The sequence below is a fragment of the Sinocyclocheilus anshuiensis genome, unplaced genomic scaffold, assembly GCF_001515605.1.
Source record: "Sinocyclocheilus anshuiensis isolate Anshui unplaced genomic scaffold, SAMN03320099.WGS_v1.1 scaffold1810, whole genome shotgun sequence".
NCBI lineage: Eukaryota > Metazoa > Chordata > Actinopteri > Cypriniformes > Cyprinidae > Sinocyclocheilus > Sinocyclocheilus anshuiensis.
In genome coordinates this window covers 1001247-1024301 of record NW_015547669.1, presented here as the reverse complement: position 1 = coordinate 1024301, position 23055 = coordinate 1001247, and the positions used below count along the sequence as shown (strand labels likewise).

The window sequence follows — 23055 nt, the reverse complement described above, 5'->3', positions numbered from 1 at the left end:
AAACATCTTGAATTGTTTGAGACAAGTCTACTCTGTATTTTCACACTGTTTTTTGTTTTTATGATGCTTTATGCAATAATGTAAAGCAGTCCTGCATACTGATGCCGTGCAGATATATATTTACTGTGCTACAGCAGAATCTCATTTCATCATAACACCCAGCCCAAGATCACAATAAAAGACTGAATGTGATTTGATTTGGTTAGAAATCACTTTGCATGTTAGTAGTGCAAGGTTGGTTAGCGAGCTGAATCGTTTGTTTGTTGATTTTGGCATCATTAAAACAGATGATCACGTTGAAGATTTGATGTGCAAAGGTAAATAGGAAGAAATGCTTTCTCCGTTTTCATTCCGCTTCTTGGAAGTGAGTAATTTGAACCATATTACGAGGTGATGTTACCCTATCGCACTTGAGAGAGCAGAACAAAAGCGTCGGCATGCTCATGCAGTCTAAAGGCCTCTCGTGAGATTAAATCTTCAGACAAAAAAGGCCTATCAGATGACCTGCACTAAACTTGACAACCCACCACACACGCTCCAAACCTCAAGGCCTCGGAGGAGAAAAAGAAGGAAAGATGCCAAAATGTGCACACAGTCCAATAATAATGCAGCCGCGATAACAGCCTTGGAAAGTTGAAGAGGTTAAGATAAACTACAGCCCCTGAGAGCTCTTCACAAAGATACAGACACGCTCCTCCAAGAAGATTTCATTTCCTGAGGCCTTAAAGGACTACAGACCTGCGTCATGAAATATTCAAAGAACCTGCAAAGGAATCCCGTTACTGCAGCCACAGGTTTCAATAACACAAAATCGTACAGAGAAAAAAGCTGCTTTAGAAACTAGAGGATAGTATTTCTTACGGGCAGGGGTTTGGCCACCCCGATGCGGACGGTGCCCATGTTCACTCCCTTCAGAGCCTGCACTGCTTCCTCCAAACTGGCGCTCTCCAGGTTGATGTTGTTGACATACATGAGACGGTCTCCTGGCAACAAGCGTCCGTCTCGCTCTGCTATGCCGTCGGGAACTAACGACCTAATCACTATTACTGTCTTGAGCGGGTCCATTGGGTCCTGTACACATATGAGCACATACACACACACACACACACAAAGTGAGTATAACATTAACATTATTGGTTTTACTTAATTTCAGTAGGCCTCTTTAGACATTTTACTAGCTATAAGTAACTTTTCAACATCATGTTAACTAACTCCCATTAATTTGCAACTACATGTCAGCTAACTCCCGTTAATTTGCAACTACAAGTCAACTACATGTCAACTAACTACCATTATTTTGCAACTACATGTCAACTAATTCCTGTTGATTTGCAACTACAAGTCAACTAATTCCCGCTGATTTGCAAATACAAGTCAACTAATTCCTGTTCATTTGCAACATGTCAGCTAATTCCCATTCATTTGCAAGTATGTCAACTAACTCTCATTAATTTTCAAATGTCAGCTATCTCTCATTAATTTGCAACTACATGTTGACTAACTCGCATTCATTTGCAACTACATGTCGACTAACATTAATTTGCAACTACATGTGGACTAACTCATTCATTTGCAAATACATGTCAACTAAATCCAATTCATTTGCAACTACATGTCAACTAACTCTCTTTAATTTGCAACTACAAGTCGACTAACATTAATTTGCAACTACATATGGACTAACTCATTAATTTGCAACTACATGTGGACTAACTTATTAATTTGCAAATACATGTCAACTAAATCCCATTAATTTGCAACTACATGTCACCTAACTCTCATTAAGTTGCAACTACATGTCAACTAACTCACATTAAAGCTGCAGTCTGTAAGTTTTGTCTCTTTGTCGCCATCTCTGTTTGAAACCTGCAATTGTAGTTATTTGCAGAATTATCTTCCTTGCGTGGGTTGTGCACCAGCTTGGCTCCAGCATGCGGATAAATCTAATGTTTTGAGGAGTATGTGTGGCTGTCAGTCACCACACCAGTGTGATACCGTACTTAGGAATCACATATTCTAGCCTACGTCTAGGAATATATGACAAAAATAAGAATTTTCACCAAATATTGTCATCCGAACAGCAAGTAACAAGTCTGCCACTTTTGTTCTGACCAACTGAGGAAAAATGCAATACAATAAATCGCGCTACAATGGTGATTAAATCTAATGATCGGTTAATTAGCTCATATCACATCAAACCGCAATTTATTATTACTGTTATACTTTTTTCTCAAATTGTTCATGTTAACAACATCAGCATTGCGTGACTACGTGTATGTAGCGCTTCATGTAGATTTCAATTTCTGTACAGTATAATCTCTAATTGTCAAACCACTCGAATTTCATATAAAGAAATTATTTTAACCCAAAAAGCAAATTATTCTTTAGAACTGGTTCTCTTTAAAATAAAAAACTTGTGTAATCCCACATATCTGTAATCAGATGCACATTTAAAACTGGAGTATAATTTAATTTCAGTCACTTGTGTTTCATAAACACATAAACCTTTTTGGATTACAATACGCCATCAGAATGATACATTTAATTATTCCAGCTGCTGTACGAAAAGGCTATAAATGATCCGCCACCTGCAGCATCTTCACACGCGATAGCCTACTAGCCGGGACTCAATCTTTATGTTTACAGATGTGACGTAATGGCGCGGCAACATGCTCAAATGTCCCATGAATTCCTACCAGTACCACTCAAATTAGAAAACAGTATTATAAGCTTACCGTTGTGAGTCGGGCTAAAGTAAGGCTATAGTTTTGAACACTGGCTGGTTATGTACTTGCTCAAAAATTGATTTCGTTTAATTTTTAACCAAAAAAAGTTATGGACTGCAGCTTTAATTTGCAAATACATGTCAACTAACTCTCATTCATTTGCAACTACATGTCAACTAACTCACATTAATTTGCAACTACATGTCGACTAACATTAATTTTGCAACTACATGTCAACTAACTCAAATTAATTTTCAACTACATGTCAACTAACGTCTTGGTTACGTATGTGACCATCATTCCCTGAAGGAGGGAATGGAGACATTACGTCAGTGACTGACGAATCGGGGATCTCGCCAGAGAGCCCAATTAACTTCGAGTGTTAACAAAACAAGCCAATAAGTGTTGGAGTGCGAGCTTTGCGTCGCTCACCCCGCCACGCAGCGCGGATATACAAGGAGAGCGCGTGCAGTCTCACATTCAGTTTTTCGCTGTGTGGTGGTCTAAATTTAGAAAGACCTCCCACCTGATAATCCAGAATGCTGAAGCCCAGTCCGCTCTCTCCTTTCTCTAGTTCAATGTCCTGTATCTCTGTTTCCCACATCGCTAATGGCGTTCCGGTGGGCTCTTTAGTCACATGATCATTCAGGCTGTCCTCTAATTCACCAGAGACCAGGAAATCCTCAAACTCACCCGGCACCTACACAAGCGAGATGAACAAAACTTTTCATTCTAATAAAATCCCTAATAATTGTTCAGAAGCATAAAACATCACCTTACTTTAGCATATGTAACAGGGTGGATGCAAATTGTACAGCTTTTATTGATAGCTAACCCATGGAATGCATTTGAGCATGACGGTCTGTCCTCTCAGAGTGACTCGAGATGTTCAGAGATTATAATGGTGCACTGTAATCTGATATAATCCCAACAAAGGAAAGTCTGACTGAACCACTCAGGCTCGTTTAACATGCTCATGGAAAACAAGAAATGTATCACTGCAAAAGAATGATTATAAAACAGATTTAGGTTGACAGCGGGCCAATTTGGTTCACTACTAAGTGAGTTTTGATTCAATAAATTACATCTGATTTGATTAACAACAATTCGAATACTCAGTGCTTTTATAATATTTACAGGAAAAACTACTTGTTAAGTCTGTAAAGACATTACTTAGATAAAGAATATGGGCTAAATTTTATAAGTACTTGTATTAAAGAACCTACACTTAGAGCAATTATACAAAATTCTTTACATTTTATTCTACTTTAATTTTATTGGTATGGATAAATTCAGATTAATAAAAGACTAAATGTACATTAATCTTTACATATTTAATCGCACATATTAAATCTAAACAGGAGTTGATATTTAGTGAACAATTTAATGTACCTGAACTATGGAATCAATGGCCACATCCTCTGGCTGTGATTGGTCAGTTTGGCTGTCAGTCATTAGAGGGGCAGGTCTACAGCAAACCATGGTCACAGAAACAGGAAGTTCTTTCAGAATGTCAACAACCTCTTTATGAGTCTCTCCTCTGAGGGGAATGCCGTTCACCTGAACAAACACACACACACACTTATAAATATATGAAACTGTTTTCATCATTGATAATAATCAGAAATGTTTCTTGAGCAGCAAATCAGCATATTAGAATGATTTCTGAAGATCATGTGACACTGAAGACTGGAGTAATCATGCTGAAAATTCAGCTTTGATCACAGAAATCAATTACATTTTACAATATATTCACATAGAAAACAGCTATTTTAAATGTATAATAATATTTCATGATAATACTGTTTCTATTGTATTTTTGATCAAATAAATGCAGCCTTGGTGAGCAGAAGAGAATTCTTATTGGATCAAATTCCAGTATTAATTAGATTTTTTGATGCATATTGGTGGTGGGTTGTTTGCGATGGATGTGTTTTACCTCTAACAGTTCGTCTCCACTACAGATTTTTCCCGATCGCCCGACGGGTCCCTCAGGAAGCACTGAGCGGAGGATGTGACGACCGGCACACATGTCCAGACTGATCCCTAAACCGCTGTTCTCACTGAACTTCTCCACTTGAGCCACCTGAATACACATTAACACAGAATCACAACATCACAAACTTTAAAAATCCCTCATTCAGTAGCATTATTCAATAGTACAATTAAAGTTGTAGGGTATCAGAGTGAATCAGACAATTTAAGATTTGATCAGATTGGTGTTGAACAACCCAAAGAGCCAAATTCCACAAAGAGGCCCAGGATAACAAGACAACGTCATAAATCTGTCCAGATCCCAGCGCCAGCCAGTCTGAAGCAAGCCTAACCAACCAACTCCACAGTTTGAACAGCTTGCAACATTAACACAAAAGAACACCTATTGATAATCTCGACTCAGGAAGGAGATTGTCAAGTTTGCTGCAAGTAATCAAGATTGATGGTCAAAGAGATGCACAGCATGACCATCACATGTAAATCCATGATAGTAATCATGAGCTAAAGACTTTCTTCGGATTGACTTATGAGACAACCTATGAGACAAGAACCAGACTAAGATTCCCTCTAGTAACCACATAAACACATTTCATTACACCAAATACACAAAATAATGTTCTTTTTAGCAACATCATATGACCCCTTTAATGAAAACTGGGATATTTTTGTTATAAACAGTAAGTAGAGTATCAGAGTGAATCAGACCATTTAAGATTTGATCAGATTGGTGTTGAACAACCCAAAGAGCCAAATTCCACAAAGAGGTCCAGGATAACAAGACAACGTCATAAATCTGTCCAGATCCTAGCGCCAGCCAGTCTGAAGCAAGCCTAACCAACCAACTCCACAGTTTGAACAGCTTGCAACATTAACACAAAAGAACACCTATTGATAATCTCGACTCAGGAAGGAGATTGTCAAGTTTGCTGCAAGTTGATCAAATAAATGCAGCCTTGGTGAGCAGAAGAGAATTCTTATTGGATCAAATTCCAGTATTAATTAGATTTTTTGATGCATATTGGTGGTGGGTTGTTTGCGATGGATGTGTTTTACCTCTAACAGTTCGTCTCCACTACAGATTTTTCCCGATCGCCCGACGGGTCCCTCAGGAAGCACTGAGCGGAGGATGTGACGACCGGCACACATGTCCAGACTGATCCCTAAACCGCTGTTCTCACTGAACTTCTCCACTTGAGCCACCTGAATACACATTAACACAGAATCACAACATCACAAACTTTAAAAATCCCTCATTCAGTAGCATTATTCAATAGTACAATTAAAGTTGTAGGGTATCAGAGTGAATCAGACAATTTAAGATTCGATCAGATTGGTGTTGAACAACCCAAAGAGCCAAATTCCACAAAGAGGCCCAGGATGACGTTAGACCACGTCATAAATCTGTCCATGATACCCTGGCACCACAAGTCTGAAGCAAATCTAACTAACCAGCTCTTTCACAGAACAGCTTTCAACATTAACACAAAAGAACACATTGATCATTTCAACTCAGGAAGGAGATTGTCAATTTTGGGGCAAGTAATCAAGATTGATGGTCAAAGAGATGCACAGCATGACCATCACATGTAAATCCATGATAGTAATCATGAGCTAAAGACTTTCTTCGGATTGACTTATGAGACAACCTATGAGACAAGAACCAGACTAAGATTCCCTCTAGTCCCCTTTTGACCTCTGCTTCGTTCACAGAATGGCAGAGAGACTGCCTTTACATGTATATACATGCACCAAAATGATGCTAAAAGGACTTACGAGCAACTTTCACTTCTATGCATAACTCTATATCATGTATGAGAGGAGTGAGCGCGTGCGCATGGTTGCCAGATTACTTAAATTAAGCAAAACACCGGGCAGAAAATGTATCCTTGTAACAGCGAAGCTCTGATTCGGGGATTTTAACTCTTGATATCTGGCAACCGCACTCATGAAAGCTCGCCTAGCAGAGGCGTGTAGAGCTGTGCGCAATAACATTTTGTCTCCTTTTTTTGACGAAAATAAAAAGAGGTTTTTGGTAGAGTTTTTATCTTTTTGAATACATTTTAGTCAGGTCTTATTTCATCAATGAAATTGCATGTTGGTATAGTCTTAGTTATCGTTTATTGACCTTATTATCGTCTCGTCTTCGTCTCATCTTAGTCATGGGAAAAAAAAATTTGTTTTCATGATGAACATTTTTCGTCATAGTCTTTGTTAACGAAATTAACACTAGTGAGAGAACATCTGTAACTTTGTCCAAATTGGGGGAATTGTAATGTTTGTAGGGTATCAGAGATAAGACTTGATCAGATTGGTGTTGAACAACCCAAAGAGCTAAATTCTACAAAGAGGCTCAGGATAACAACACAACATCATAAATCTGTCCAGATCCTAGCGCCAGCCAGTCTGAAGCAAGCCTAACCAACCAACTCCACAGTTTGAACAGCTTGCAACATTAACACAAAAGAACACCTATTGATAATCTCGACTCAGGAAGGAGATTGTCAAGTTTGCTGCAAGTAATCAAGATTGATGGTCAAAGAGATGCACAGCATGACCATCACATGTAAATCCATGATAGTAATCATGAGCTAAAGACTTTCTTCGGATTGACTTATGAGACAACCTATGAGACAAGAACCAGACTAAGATTCCCTCTAGTCCCCTTTTGACCTCTGCTTCGTTCACAGAATGGCAGAGAGACTGCCTTTACATGTATATACATGCACCAAAATGATGCTAAAAGGACTTACGAGCAACTTTCACTTCTATGCATAACTCTATATCATGTATGTAACCCACACATTTGACTACCATGTCCTAATCACTTATTGTGTATGTATTTTGAATAACTATTGAATAGTTTATAGGATTATATTCATGTTGGGTATGTATGAGTTTAAAAATACATGCTTTAAACGTTTCTATCAATCAATACTTTGTAAAATATATTATATTCTGGTTATAGAAATCATGTCCAAGTTATACTCTGCAAGAGCGGGAAAATTCAGACCATGTGACTCATAAAATAACATGTTGATTTATGTATTGGGAGGAGAAACATACAACCCCCCGAGCTAAGACAGTGTCTAATTGGTCAAGACACCATTTGGGATGTGTCCAACAGCCTGGTTTAAATACTCAGGACACCATCAAATTATGCAGTTTGCCTTGTCTGCTTTTAGTCATTGCTTTTTGCTTTATGCTTTTTGCTGTTTTTTAGCGCTCTTTGAGCGTGCTCTGGCTTACATGCCAGCAGCTCCTCTAAAACCATGAGGAGAAATGCCATCTAGTCTTATCACTCTCTTATTCTCTTTCTTTTTCTCAGTTTATTTACTTTTCCGTTGAGAGTTTCGTGTTCGGAGTTAAGTTTTGCTGCAACGCCGTGTCTCCGAGTTCACCTCGAGTCTGTGACCGCCTCAAAACTTCAACCAGCCCACAACTCTGCATCTTCAGCCAACGCCCAACCACTGGCTTCCCAAAACTTCACTTCAATGACTACTGAACTTCCAGCCAATCAACAAACTTGGGAAACCCCTTTCTGCAACGAGGACAACAAGGGAACCCCCTAAACAAGCAACGCAAGTACCTCCAGATTCTAGCTGAACTGGTGCATTTAATATAAATTTGAACTTCATTGAGGAACTCAATGCGAGGGTTAATTAAGAGATTGATGGTTGTTGAGGTCTATGCAATTGCACATAGTGCTGTAAACCTGGGATTTCACATTTTCATTCTCTTAAACTCATTCTTTCCTCACTTTCTCTCTTCTTGCAACTTGTGTGAATGCATGTGTTCATGTGTTAGATTAGTTTATATGTCTTAGATTTATCCAATAAAGCCTTATTCATATTGAAAAGAGAAGTATCTTGTGTTTTGTGCTCACAAGTTAATGTCTTAAACTGCCGATCTTGTTACTGTGCTAATTAATAGTGTTTCCACTATATTTTGGATTGTAATGTCCATTGCAGAATTGATGTTATACGGCTCGTTCAATGAATCGCTGGCCGACTCCATGATCAGCCGTAAAACAGTGATTCTGTCCAAATTCAATGTCCAAAAATAGTTCCCTTTTGCACTAAATTGACCTGTTTCCCTTACAAAGTTAAGATATTTTAAACTTACTAAATTGTAAATTCATCATTACATATGTGTAAATACAAATATATTTAAGTACATGACATACAAGTTTCAATAGAAATGACATTAAAGCATATTTTAGTTTACCATAAATGCTTGTCAGTACATTCAGCAGTACTTTAACCATATTTCAAAGACAATAGAAGTAATTATATATAAAGATATACTCAAGTCATACTTAAGTTCAACCTTATTTTTAACTAACTGTATTTAATATAGATTTAAATTACGATATATTATCATTTATTTGCTGTTAAAATGCAGTTAAGTATCCGAAAACATTACATTCGGTTTGCACTTAAGTATATTCTTTTGAAGTATATTGTAATAAGTACTCTTTTTCAAAGTTCGCTAATGTTGGATTGGTTTTGTTTCAGTGTGTGATTGCGTGGATTTTGGATAAGCCTTAGTCTTGCTAACAAAACAAGCCAGCTGGCAGAGATTTAACTCTGAATCTACAAAGAGAGAAATAAATGAACTGCTTCTGAATTAAATTTCACAAGGGCTGGCTGGTTAAGCACACATAATAAAAATCTACATATAATAATCAGTCACATTTTTGATCTTTGAACTGCCATGGCAGAAATTTGACCCTGGCACTTCTCATTTACATAATAACAAAAAAATACATATTTTTCGGAAAACTCAGTTTTTCTCTAAAGTGTTCGGTTTGACAGCAATATTGGGGACAGCAAACGAATGACTAATTATACACATAATTACCAAATTAATTAAAAATAGTGAAATCTGTGTAGTGGACAAACCCAACAACATTATTTATGAAAAGGTGATTACAGAGATGCAATTAGAAAGTATGAAGTCATTGTTTTTCTTTCTTTCAAATCATTAAAAAACCGAACACTAAAAATTATTGTACATGACATTTTTAAGTAGAAAGACTGAAAATAATTTTCTTGTAAAATGTATGCAAATATTCTGTTTTTCTTACAATTTGGAAAAATCATTTGAAAACAAAGATTATTATTTCAGTAATTCTACAAAAAAATAAATAAATCATGTTTAATTAAATGTGTTACAGGCAAGCAATTTCAGTTAAAACTGATCCTAAGTAAATTTTTATTTATTAATTTGTTTAGGATTTACTGGGATTTAGTGGAAATAATTTTCACTCAAACTGCTAGCAAATTTCACAAATAATTACAAAGAAATGCTACATTGAATCAAAAAAAATGATGTTTTAAAGTTAAAAAAATAGTTTGAAGTAGTTTTAAAGGAATTTTAAGTATTTTTTATTTTTTTTTATATTTAACATTTTTTTACAGAGTACTTGGTGACTAAAAGTTCTTTTAATTAAAAGATGAAGCGTAAAGCAGTTACTCACAATGACTTCGCTGCAGACGCCGAGTTCATTCTGCCACTTCTGCATTAGCTGGTGCTCCTCCTCAGAGCTCAGCTTCACAGGACCTGAGAGAGACATGACAGCGTTACCCGCCGGTCTCTGCGAGTCGATTCGCTGATATCAGCGGTGAAATGACAAACATCTCTCACCGTGGCGTCTGTCTGGAGCTCTGACGGGCGAAGCGCTGAAAGACTGCGGTGTGGCGTTTTCCTCTGGAGTGAGAAACACAGGAAAACACAGGGGCATCAGTGATGTGCAAGTCGCTCTTCATATAATAACAGGCTTCATGGGACTGTGATGAAAGGATGAGTGAGGATTTTGACTCTAAATATGGTGTGGCGGCTGACACATACACACAAAGGATCTACCAAACTAAAGTTAGATCTCAGCTCTGGCTTAACGTTTCTGTTGTAATATCTTCAAGTATTCTCTCTGTCTTCAGGTATTTATCAGGATAAGATTTTAAAAAGACCCTTGGATTTTCTCAAACATGCAGAACACAAGACGGTAAGGAATATTTAAGATTTTTCAGATCTGTCTGTGTGAACAGATTGCCAAAGTTGTTATTGCACATAATCACACAAAAAAAATAACTGTTTTAACTAGTTCCAGGTTGATAACTGAACACCACTCATATGTGGAGAAATGTGATGAGGTCATGTAGAAAACGGTTCGAAACTTTTATTGTGGAAGGATGCCTAATGTTTCCCGCAGTGTTATTATTGTTAACCAAAACTAAACATATCAAAAAACATTTTTGTTCATTAAAATAAAACTAAAATACAATTAAATAAAATGTAAATATTAAATGAAAAATAAATGTTGCCTTTGCAACTAATTGAAATAAATTCAATTCACTTTAAGCATTAAAAATACTAAAAAATAAAATAAAATAAAGCTAAATAGAAATCTAAAAAAACTAATAAAAATTAGTCAGACTGAGATTAAATTACAAATGAAAAGTGAATATTTTTTATTTATATATGTTAGGATCTTAAGCAGTCTTTTTATTTTACTTATAAAAGTTATTAATTATAAACATCAATATGGAGAGCAGCGTATGAGTTTTAGTTCTGAGAACAAACACATTTTTTAATAAATATGTACAAAATATTAAGTCAATATAGTGTGGGTTAGGTTTTCACATCACTTTATTTGCATTGAGCTCAGCGGTCTCAGTTTCTTTACTTTCACATGAAATATCTCTGAGCTTTTGCTTCGGTGGAAAACTGAAGGAAGACTTTTAAGTTTCTGTGTGTAGTTGGCAACAATTTTCAACACACGTCTCACTTTAAAACTGCTGTAAACCTCACAAAAATTCATGAAATAGGTTCACAGGTTCAAGGCCGCTCTGATTCACACTGAAGCACACGGCTCATGCAGATTATACAGTCGTTTCATTAAACTGCAGTCTTTTGCAGTTCAATAATCACACTAGGCCACATTGCGGTGTACATTTGATTGTACAACCTTACTATTAGCTACTCGGACAAGCCAATGTCTTTCTGCATTCATGGAGTGTATAAACAGACGTGAGCGACTGATGTAGGCAGCTTCATTTGTTACCGTGCTTGGTGTTTGTTCGCTCCATCGTTGAGTTTCGTGATGCGCTGAGGGTGGCTGTGGTCTCCATGGTGACAGGTATGATTGACGGACATGCATCCTCTAATTTAAAGCCGCGTCGGACGAGCTTCAGGTTTACGGTCTGACCCGTGTGTCTCAGGACCTCCACACACACACACACACACGCACACGCACACACACACACACACACACACACACACACACACACACACACACAGTTTAGCCTTCAATACACACTTCATTCACATGCTGAGATCATATGTGACCCTGGACCACAAAACCAGTCATAAGGGTCAATTTTTCGAAATTGAGATTTATACATCATCTGAAAGCTGAATAAATAAGCTTTCCATAGGATGTTAGGATAGGACAATATTTGGCCGATATACAACTATTTGAAAATCTGGAATCTGAGGGTGTAAAAAAATCAAAATATTGAGAAAATCACCTTTAAAGTTGTCCAAATGAAGTTCTTAGCAATGCATATTACTAATCAAAAATTAAGTTTTGATATATTTAAAGTAGGAAAATTCCAAAATATCTTCATGGAACATGATCTTTACTTAATATCCTAATGATTTTTGGCATAAAAGAAAAATCTATAATTTTGACTCATACAATGTATTTTTGGCCCCAGCGACTTCAGACTGCTTTTGTGCTGCAGGGTCATATATACGACCCTTGACCATCCAAGTCTCACAGATGAATATATATACTGTATATATATGGGGGGATTTTCAGGAACAAAGTGATGGGATGCCATTCATTTTGATGACTAGGAATTATTATTATTATTATTTTTTTTGTTATATCACGTTTTTAATATGGATTTTAATTGCCAGGAAAATATAGGCAAAAATATACAGTATTGTTGTACATTTCAGAATATGTTATTAAAGAACAACAACCAAAATATAAAGTGCACATATTGTAATAAAAAAAAAATACTATATAATATTTGGGCAGTTACATACATTTGAAAAACTTTACAGTTTCTATGTTTTTATGCGTTTCCAGTTCTGTGTTCTCATGTTTGAAAGGATTTTAGAGTGCATTGTGAGATGAGAAATTATAGAAATTATAACTTTTTTTCTTCAGAAAAATGTGGGGGAAAATGGGAAAAAAATGTCATAAGATTCTAAATTTTGAGTTTTTTGTTTTAATTTTTTTTTTATCACGTCCATTGTAAAATCAATCCAAAATTAAATAGAAAAAGGGCAATAAAAAAATTAATGTTCAATATCGTCAATTGATATGTTGCAAAAATGACTGAGAAAAGTTTAACTTTATGTAAATGAGTAGCGAGTTGATGGGAAACATCAACGATCACAGTATCTGTCTTCTTTTGTTGAAATTCAGATAAAAAATAACCACTTTGTGATATAACTTTACCAATATATTTAATTTCTTAAATTTCTCTTCTCTTACTGTTATTTTGCAGAACCCATAACATATACTACACATGCACAATAACAATAACAGAAACACTTTCACCTGTCAGCATAGACACCTTTTGATTTTGATAAGCACTGCAACACAAAACATGCATAAACAAGATTTTCATCTGACACGTTCTTTGTGAAATAACTCACAGATATGATCTGATCTCCAACATGAATTCGGCCGTCTTGCTCCACCGCGCTGTCCCTCGAAATGCTCTTCACAAATATCCCAGAGGGCTCTGCAGTAGGAAATTACAGTCAGCAAAGTTTAAACGCTGCCTAAAATAAGGCACTCTAGAATGAGAATACACTTTCATATGGAATCTGCCCACAGTGAGAAAGAGAAACAGTAAACAACAAGCTTCAGGGACAGAAACATTATTTATGTTATATATTATTTATATTAAACATGTTAGAAATGTACTAAATCATGCTAAAACATTATGGCAATGTGTAAAATCATGTTAAAACATGCTAAAAATGTGTTAAAACACACTAATTATGTTCATGCTAACAACATGCTAATCATGTGAGAAACAAATGCTAAACATGCTAACATAATGGTAGCAACATGCTAATCATGCTAAAAACATGCAAATCATGTTAGAAACATGTTAGCAACATGCTAACATTATGCTAAAATGCTAATCATGCTATCAGCAAACTAGCAACATGTTAGAAGCATGTTAATCATGTTAACAACATGCTAATCCTGTTAGAGACATGATAGTAACATGTTAACATCAAGGTTACAACATGCTAATGTTATAAACATACTAGCAACCTTCTAGCAATATGGTAATCATGTTAGAAAACATGCTAATATTATGCTAAAAATGTTAATCATGCTAATCATGCTAACAACATGTTAGAAACATGTTAATCATGTTAGCAATGCTAATCATGTTAGAAACATCACCAACATGCTAATCATGCTTACAACATGCTGGCAACATGATAATCATGCTAACAACATGCTAATAATGCTAACAATGTGCTAGCAACAAGCTAATAATGCTAAAATATGTTAGCTAGCTATCTACCTATCTATCTATTTAAACGTTCAAACTTTAAAACTGTTTCAAACTTCAAGCTTTTACAACTATTTCAAACTTTCTAGCTAGGCTTTCTCAAGCAAACTAATTGTGTCTTGATGATTTTTTATCTAGTTTAAAGTATTATCTCCGTAATAAGTACTCTTTATCACTATACACTAAAATGAAGCAAACTTTATTTATACAACACACCTTTGTGACTACAGATTTTGCGTCACATCGATATGCAGCAAATCATAAAACTACATGAATATTCAACAAGCCGCATCTGAGGTATCATTCATGTCCAGCACAAATATTAAATGCTGAAGTTTAAGACTTAGGATTGGGCATACTTATAGTGATGCCTGCCTTCAGAAACGGCATTAATAAAACTATCTACCGTATTGACCCAAATATAAGACGATGTTTTTTTCTTGGAAATACATCTGAAAAAACGCGGTCGTCTTATATTCAGGCTCTAGATTTTGACATGTCAATAATACACCCACAACAATAGGTGGCGCCAAATACGCATACAACGAGTGTGCCATGAAATACGTAATGTAATGCGTGTTGTAAAGATCGCGAGTAAAAATAAAAGAAAAAGAAAACCTTACAGCTGCATGAGTCGTGACTGTCACGTTAGCCTGATGGGACCAAACTCCCTTTGTGATTTTAAAACGTAAGACAGTACCCAGATTTGAAGACTACAGTAAGATTTAACTTCTACTGTTAATAAGATTTTGGTGGGCTACTATTAGATGGATAGCCTAAATGTGCTAATTCAGATGGGCTACCTGTTTTTTTTTAAGTACATCTGGAAAAAGGGGGGTCGTCTTATAATCAGGGTCGTCTTATATTCGGGCCAATACGGTAATAACCATTTGTCTGTTCAGTTTGCACATCAGTTCTGTTTATTAATATAATTTACTGTCTGATATACAGCTCACCTGATGTTTTGTCCCCCACATACCCCGCGATGGTGATGCCTAAACCCTGAGCGTTCTTCGTCAAGCTCACATCGAAAGCGCCCTGTTCCTCTTCCTCAAAACCCTGACAGCAGACACAAACACAGATTATTACACAATAACAAGAACATTAACATTAGCATCTTTTTAAATATGGTTTGAAACAAGCTAATACCGCAAAACGTAATTCATCATATCAATTGCTAATTCTCAAGCGCTGTTGTTTTCCTACCAAAAACCGTCTCTTCCTGCAGGATGATGTCGTTAAAGATCAGCAGCCAGTTGCAACAAACTCATTAGGGTAAGAAAACATTCCCTTGTAATTATTATTACTAGCTTAATGGGTTTGTTGCACTGGCCTCAGGCTTTCGTTAGTTACAGAGAAAAGATTAACAGAATGAACAGTGATATTGAGGACTTAATGCAATGATTAGTAATTAAAACAATATTCTCAAGAAAACATTTAATGTTATTAGAGAAAGGCAATATTAAGAAACACCTGCAATATTTCCTAATAAATTACCAGTTTTCATTTTAGAATTGGTGCATAGGAAGACATGGCAAAAATTGCAACATCCATTCAAACCAAAGTAGATAAATGAATGGAAATTCACTCTTATATTCAATTAATTTTGCTACTCTGATAAAAAAAGAAATTAATATGATATCCATATTGATACAACAGTTCTTTCTGGTCCTCAAATCTGATTGGCTGATAAGAGTGTGATATTCAAGTGATATCGTAACTCCAACCATTTCACTGCTTGTATCACTCCGCTTGCCGTATTTCTCATAGCGAGTGTCATGGCGGACGCCCAAATCCACTGTAATTTTAAAAATAATACTGTTTTTGTCTCACGGAATGTAGTTTTAAGAGTTTTTAGGTGAGAATGTAGTTGTTTAGACTTAAAATATGTGGTCTGTTAATAAAGATAACATCTATTTGAAAATTTGCTTCGACGTTGTCAGAGATGTGAGCTCCAGGACGTCAGCGGCCATTCTGCGCTCATGAACCCGCGGAGAGAGCGCCTCACCTCGGCCAGATCTTCTGGAATTTACCGCTGGCTCTGATGTCTCTAGAGTGCTTAAACATGAGATATAACTTGTTTTGGGTAAATCTAATGGGCAGTCTTTGGGGCAGTCGTGGCCTAATGGATAGAGATTCGGACTTATAACCCGAAAGACGTGTGTTCGAGTCTCAGGTCCGGCAGGAATTGTAGGAGGGGGGAGTGAATAACAAGTGCTCTCTCCACCTTCAATACCACGACTGAGGTGAGACCCTTGAGCAAGGCACCAAACCGCCAACTGCTCCCCGGGTGCCACTGCTCCGTGTGTGTGTGTGTGTGTTCACTACTGTGTGTGTGCACTTGGATGGCTTAAATGCAGAGCACAAATTCTGAGTATGGGACGCCACACGTCACTTCACTTTCATTAATCTATTATTTGTTCCAGAGCACATTTGCTATTGGCTGAGGGCAAAATCTCATCACATAATATTTGATGTAACTTCAATGCTGTAGCCTATATCAGAGCGCTGCCTTTGTACTTTTGACTGAATTGCCTAGGAACTTTTATGATGGCTGTTATTGTTGTTTATTAAATATTATTATTCAATAAATAATATTTTATACAAATAATAGTAGTATTTAGTATTGGGAAACAGTGTGTGTGTTCGTGATGGTGATTTTAGTTACATTGTTCCGCCGTTAGATGGCGACAAGAGAATCCATGGCAGAAGGAAGTAGTTCTGCACAAAAGTGGGCTTTTAAAGACACTTCATTGTTGTTTCTTATGTATTTACACACTCGTGCCATCGAGCTGTTGTCTAAACGCAATATCATACTCGTAGCCGTGAGATATGGCTGTATATCGGCACACTGTGATTACCTATGGTGCCGATATACAGCATATCTCATGTCTACGAGTGCGATATTGCTCATATATATGTGCCCCTGGACCACAAAACCAGTCATAAGGGTAAATTTTTTGAAATTTCATCTGAAAGCTGAATAAGTAAGCTTTCCATTGATGCATGGTTTATTTGGATAGGACAATATTTGGCTGAGATACAACTATTTGAAAATCTGGAATCTGAGGGTGCAAAAAAATTTTAATATTGAGAAAATCACCTTTAAAGTTGTCCAAATGAAGTCCTCAGCAATGCATATTACAAATCAAAAATGAAGTTTTGATATATTTACGGTAGGAAATTTACAAAATATCTTCATGGAACTTGATCTTTACTTAATATCTTAATGATTTTTGGCATAAAAGAAAAATAGATAATTTTGACCCATACAATGTATTGTTGGCTATTGCTACAAATATACCCGTGCTACTTATTACTGGCTTTGTGGTCCAGGGTAACATCTAGAGAGAGAGAGAGACAGTAAATACTTCGTAGCTTTGGAATTGACTACCACTTTTGTTACATGAATAGTTCACTCAAAATGAAATTTGCTGAAAATGCTGTAAAAGTGGTCTGGTCTAAATCAGGAGAGAACTCTGCACAGGTCAAGCACCGTTTACAAGCCAAAACAGTCCAAAACAGCTCTAAACAAATATGTGTGCGGATTTTGATGTGAGAGACAACAGGAGATGGACTTTTTCACTGGAGAAAGCGTTATTATGGATAATGGACTCACATTTTAGCTTTTTCATATTTAAGTTAAAAACGTCTTAAGGATGGATTCGTTTCTTACAAACACGCAGCTTTTGTCTTCTCAAGATGTTAATTGATGGACGGGAGTGGAATGGATTGCTTGTGGATTATTGTGATGTTTTTATCAGCTGTTTGGACTCTCATTCTGACGGCACCCATTCACTGCAGATGATCCCCTGCTGAGCAAGTGATGCAATGCTACATTTCTCCAAATCTGATGAAGAAACAAACTCATCTACATCTTGGATGACCTGAGGGTGTGTACATTTTCAGCACATTTTCATTTTTGGGTGAACTGTTCGTTTAAGACAGCATGGTTATCAGTCAATGCAGTCAATCTCAAAAGAGCAAAATACAGTATGTAGTATACAGCAATGTTGGCACATGTGCAGCTGAACCTGTTGCTCAGTGACGGTCGGCAGGGCGACAGCAGCGAGCGTAGCATCATCCACCATCCCGCGGCTGATGAGGAGTCGGACTCTGTTTCCACATTGTTTCAAAACTTGAGCAACCTGCTCACTGCTCAGACCAAATAGGTCCGTATCACCGATCCGCAGGACGTGATCCCCACTTCGCAAGCGACCGTCCTAGAACCAGTGAGAGATACGGTGAACTTCTGTATTTTTCATAAACAGATTTTATGACATTCTTCAATGTTTTATTCCTGGGTTGAATTCACTGGACCCCTCACAGGGTTATTAGACAATCATTGTTGACTTCAGTTTTGTTTTTTTAGGACTGTCAAGTGATTATTTTTTTAAATTCTAATTAATTAGATGCTTTGCAGATTAACTACACTAATTAATCACAAATTAAATGCACATCAATTTTGACTGAGAAATTACCCCACAAAAGATCATTTGAAGTCATTATTGTGTTAAATGAGAAAAGCATTGAATAGACATTACAAAAAGTAGCTTTAGAAAGAAACATTTTGATTCAGCATTGCATAAATAATGATAGCAATTGGGTATTGTTTTGTTAATTGAATATTGAAATATGAAATGAATAAAAAAAAAGGAAATGATACTCTAAATATGAAACAAAAACCGCCAGTCTTAATGAGTGAGTGAGTCATTCAACCAATTCATTCAAATTGGTGATTCATTCAGAAACTAGTCTTTATGAACGAGTCACTGAATCATTCGCTCACTCTGTTTAAAAAATGTGGATTCATTCAGTAACAAAACAGTGCTGTGTTTTGCTCAGAGATGCAAAACAATTCTGGTGCTGGCTTTGTTTGGAGCAATTTTCTTTGGCGAAATTGAGCAAAAAATATAAATATATACAGTATATATATAAACAAACAAACAATATTGACAATATTGTATCTAAAACGTAACACAATACTAACTTCTTGTTTATTGAACCATTCCATAAATTCAATATAACATTTGCAATTGTGCAGATATTCAGGAAAAACAGCACTCTTGCTTGTGTGATATTGCTAAACTATATCATATGATATAAATATAAGACAAAAACCCATACAGGGGCATTTTTTACCCTCATATCTTGAATTTTAGGGGGATATAATTGCATTTATAGGCTACATCACACAGTCAGTCGTTCTGCATCATGTTTGTCAGTAACTGCTTGCAATGCAATGTAAGGGAAACAGGTCAATTTAGCTCAAAGGGAATCATTTAATGAATGTATGAAGACCAGAGGTTAAGAGGTCTCGCATAAGGAATTTCAGTCTGTTCTCTGTGGTCGAGGTGGGGGAAGTCAATTCCAAAGAGCTCGTGATTGTAGTTACTATCACGTGATGGTCATGCGGTCATCTCTTTGACCATTTAATCTTGATTACTTGCCCTAAAATTGACAATCTCCTTGGAATTGTCAATAAGTGTTCTTTTGTTTAAATGCTGTGAGCTACTCAAAGCTGCTAGTTGGTTCAGGCTTGTGGGGCCAAGATCTGATTTACGAACATCCTGTGTCTTGGGTCTCTGTGGAATTTGGCTCCTCATGTTTCAACCATGTTTTGACCAAATCTTAGATTGTCTGATTCGGTCTGATACCCTACAGCAAGATGACCAAATGAACTTGACAGCCCTACTATTTTTCTTGCCTTTCTTCAATTGCTCGAAAAGAAAACAGAGTTTAAGGTTGTGCAGTGGAGAACAGGTCAGAGGGAGGGGCATACAGACAGACAGAGACACATTAGTCCTAACAGTGCATAGAAAGGTCAAAAGTGAACTTACCTGGTCAGCGATTCCTCCAGGTAGAATGGTTTTGACGATAACGCCAGTGGTTTTACCACCAACAATCCCGAAGCCCAAACCGGTTCCATCGTTCACCAGCTCGATCGTCTCCACGTGAGTCCAGTGGGTCTATAATGGCACAAGCACACAATAAAGGGGGTCAGCTAAAAATAAAAAATAGTTTAAAAAGCATGTTAAAATGCAAGTTCATGATTTTTGCATTCATAGCGGATTCATTTGTTTCTGAAAAATACAAGTTGGAAATGTAACAGTGATTCTATTATTGCCAGCTAACCATCAGATTGCCATAAATCCTGTGGATGTTGCTGCTGCACGTACCCAGCTAACAAAATATGTTCTAGGAGCATTTAGCTAAAGTTCCCATTAAGTTATGAAAACATTATTTCTGAACGCTCCCTGAACATTCAAAACATGCAGTTGTTTTTAAAACGCTTAAAACGTTAGGGGAACATTCTGTTTTACAATTTTGCACCATTATGAGAATGTTACTTTTGAATGTTCTCGGAACATTCTGAAACAAGTAGTAACATTTAAAAATGAACGTTCTATTAACATTGCTGGAGGAACATTTGTTGGTAACTTTGAGAGAACGTTCTGAGAATGTTCCTTGTTAGCTGGGATCAAAATACAACGCTAACAAAAGAGATGTGACGCAGCCAGCCCTGCTCTCCCTCTTTGGAAAACATCTCACAATAATACATGTTGTTCAAGTGACCATAAAATGCCAGTCAGCTGACTGTTGTATTCATCACTCAAGTCCTAATTCGTGGCTCCTGATCGTCTAAGCCAGTGGATGACCATTATCAATAGTGTCCTGAAGGCAACTCACCCACATGAAGGCAGACGAACGCATTGCTGCTGCAAAGACATCTGTGAGAGAGACTCCTTTAGGAGTGGCTCACGACACAGTTACGCTCCTGATGGAATGACACACCAGCGGACACGAATGAAGACTATCAAGTATCACACAGGCACTACAGATCACCTCCCGTGTTTCCATGCTAGTTGATGGTGCTATTCAATGTAGTCTGAATTGCAAAATGTACACCACGGAGCCAGTCTCAGCGGCCATTTAGTGCAGCCACAATAGTTTTGTAGGGATGAAATCATTGATCAAATCAGTGACTTCAATTAGTGTTTTCAGATAGCGTGTTTTGACTGTCTGTGTCTATTTCGTGCACAAAACTTGGAGAAACTACAATAGGTAAACATAGCGCTGGAATAACCATATCAATTTCTGATACTGATTCTTAAATCTCAAGATCGGTCTTTTAGTTTGTGCTGTTTCTGTTGATCCATGAACATCACTTAACATTATTTGTAGCACCTGCCATTCCATAATCACAATAGGCTTTGTGCTTTGTTAATTTTAATAGGAAACAAAGTCTCAGCTTTCAAATTCTGTCAATTTTACCCCAGAATACAAACAATAGATGTGGTTTTGATGCTCTTTAATGTGGCTTGATAGATCCCTGTAGCACCTCTTTTTTCTGTTTCGGTTATCGGCCAAGCGCATCCTGATTTTTCGGTTTCGGCCCACAATTTTCATTTTGGTGCATCACTAGTAAATATACAGTAGAATAAAGATGTCAGAAAAACAAACTTGCGTGACAACAAAATCAGGTCAAAACAAAGTTATTTTGGAGTTCGAAACAGCTTGCCAGTTTGAAGTCCCATTACTCTGTGGTGTTTAAATAATAGGTAGGTTATGCTTGGGGCCTTATTAGTAAAATTTTTGCACATTTTTTTTTCAGAGAGAGCAGGGTGGGACCACAAATCTCAACTCAGACAACTTTTTAAATACAGACTATTATTGTTTTTTACTTTTAACATCTTTGAGTGCTTTATCCTGTTCACAGATGTTAGAAAAAAATAACTTTGAAGTTCAAACAAACTGCAAGATCTCTGATCCCAAAAGGAGAACAGCAGGGGGCCATATCCTTTTATAAAGGGGCTGTGTCACATCTCTATTATGTCTCGCTCCCCACTAAGCGCAGCAGGAATATTCACAGGCTTAGCCATCCCTTGGTGCTTAGGAGACATGAAACAGAACTTTTATACCACTTTCAACACACCTTTTGTCATTCAAGTGGTGTAACCTTCCAAAAAATGTAATCGAATGTTTATGGTGTGGTGATACACTACCATTCAACAGTGTTGAGTGAGAAAGAAAGAAAGAAATTATTAAATTAATAGATTTATTCAGCACTAATACATTAAACTGGTCAAAAGTGACAGTAAATACATTTATAATCTGACACATTAATAATCTGATTTCTGTTTAGAAATAAATGCTGTTATTTTGAACGTTAAATTCATCAAATAATTCTGAAAAACAAACATATTCATATTCGTCAGAACGACTGTTTTCAACATTGATAATAATCAGAAATGTTTCTTGAGCAGCAAATCAGCATATTAGAATGATTTCTGAAGATCATGTGACACTGAAGACTGGAGTAATGATGCTGAAAATACAGCTTTTATCGCAGGAATCAGTTACATTTTACAATATATTATATAATATATTATATAATAACAGCTATTTTAGATGGTAATAATATTTCACTGTGTTTACTGTATTTAGGATCAAATAAATTAGCCTTAGTGAGCAGAAGAAACGTCTTTCAAAAATATTTAAAAAATGCAATTATAACAAACTTTTGACCTGTAGTGTATGTTCATATATGCCTAAACTAATGAAACTAAACGAAAAAAAAAAAAAAATCACCAAGTTCTGAAACAAATGCTCAAAAATGATGTGAAACTTAGGGGAAAATGCCATAAGTTTGATTAATTTAAATTTAAATTTTAATTAAGACTCTTGCCTTATCAAACACCCCTATATGTGACTACAGTGTGTGTGAGTGTGTGTGTGTGTGTATGTGTGTGTCTGAGAGCGTGTGTGTGTGTGTGTGT

General features: G+C 36.5%; 1 protein-coding gene across 1 annotated transcript in view; it reads right to left on the bottom strand.

The window, feature by feature from the left end:
* Positions 1-23055, bottom strand: part of LOC107702712 (multiple PDZ domain protein-like) — a 71316-nt gene that overhangs the window by 34281 nt on the left and 13980 nt on the right. The window contains exons 5-15 of the mRNA XM_016505111.1: positions 20116-20244; positions 18310-18498; positions 15232-15334; positions 13350-13483; positions 11785-11944; positions 10368-10430; positions 10201-10283; positions 5775-5921; positions 4119-4286; positions 3253-3426; positions 862-1071 (exon numbers count right to left, since the gene is read on the bottom strand). Of these exons, the coding sequence (XP_016360597.1) occupies positions 862-1071; positions 3253-3426; positions 4119-4286; positions 5775-5921; positions 10201-10283; positions 10368-10430; positions 11785-11944; positions 13350-13483; positions 15232-15334; positions 18310-18498; positions 20116-20244 (1560 nt within the window). The remainder of the gene's footprint in view (positions 1-861; positions 1072-3252; positions 3427-4118; positions 4287-5774; positions 5922-10200; positions 10284-10367; positions 10431-11784; positions 11945-13349; positions 13484-15231; positions 15335-18309; positions 18499-20115; positions 20245-23055) is intronic.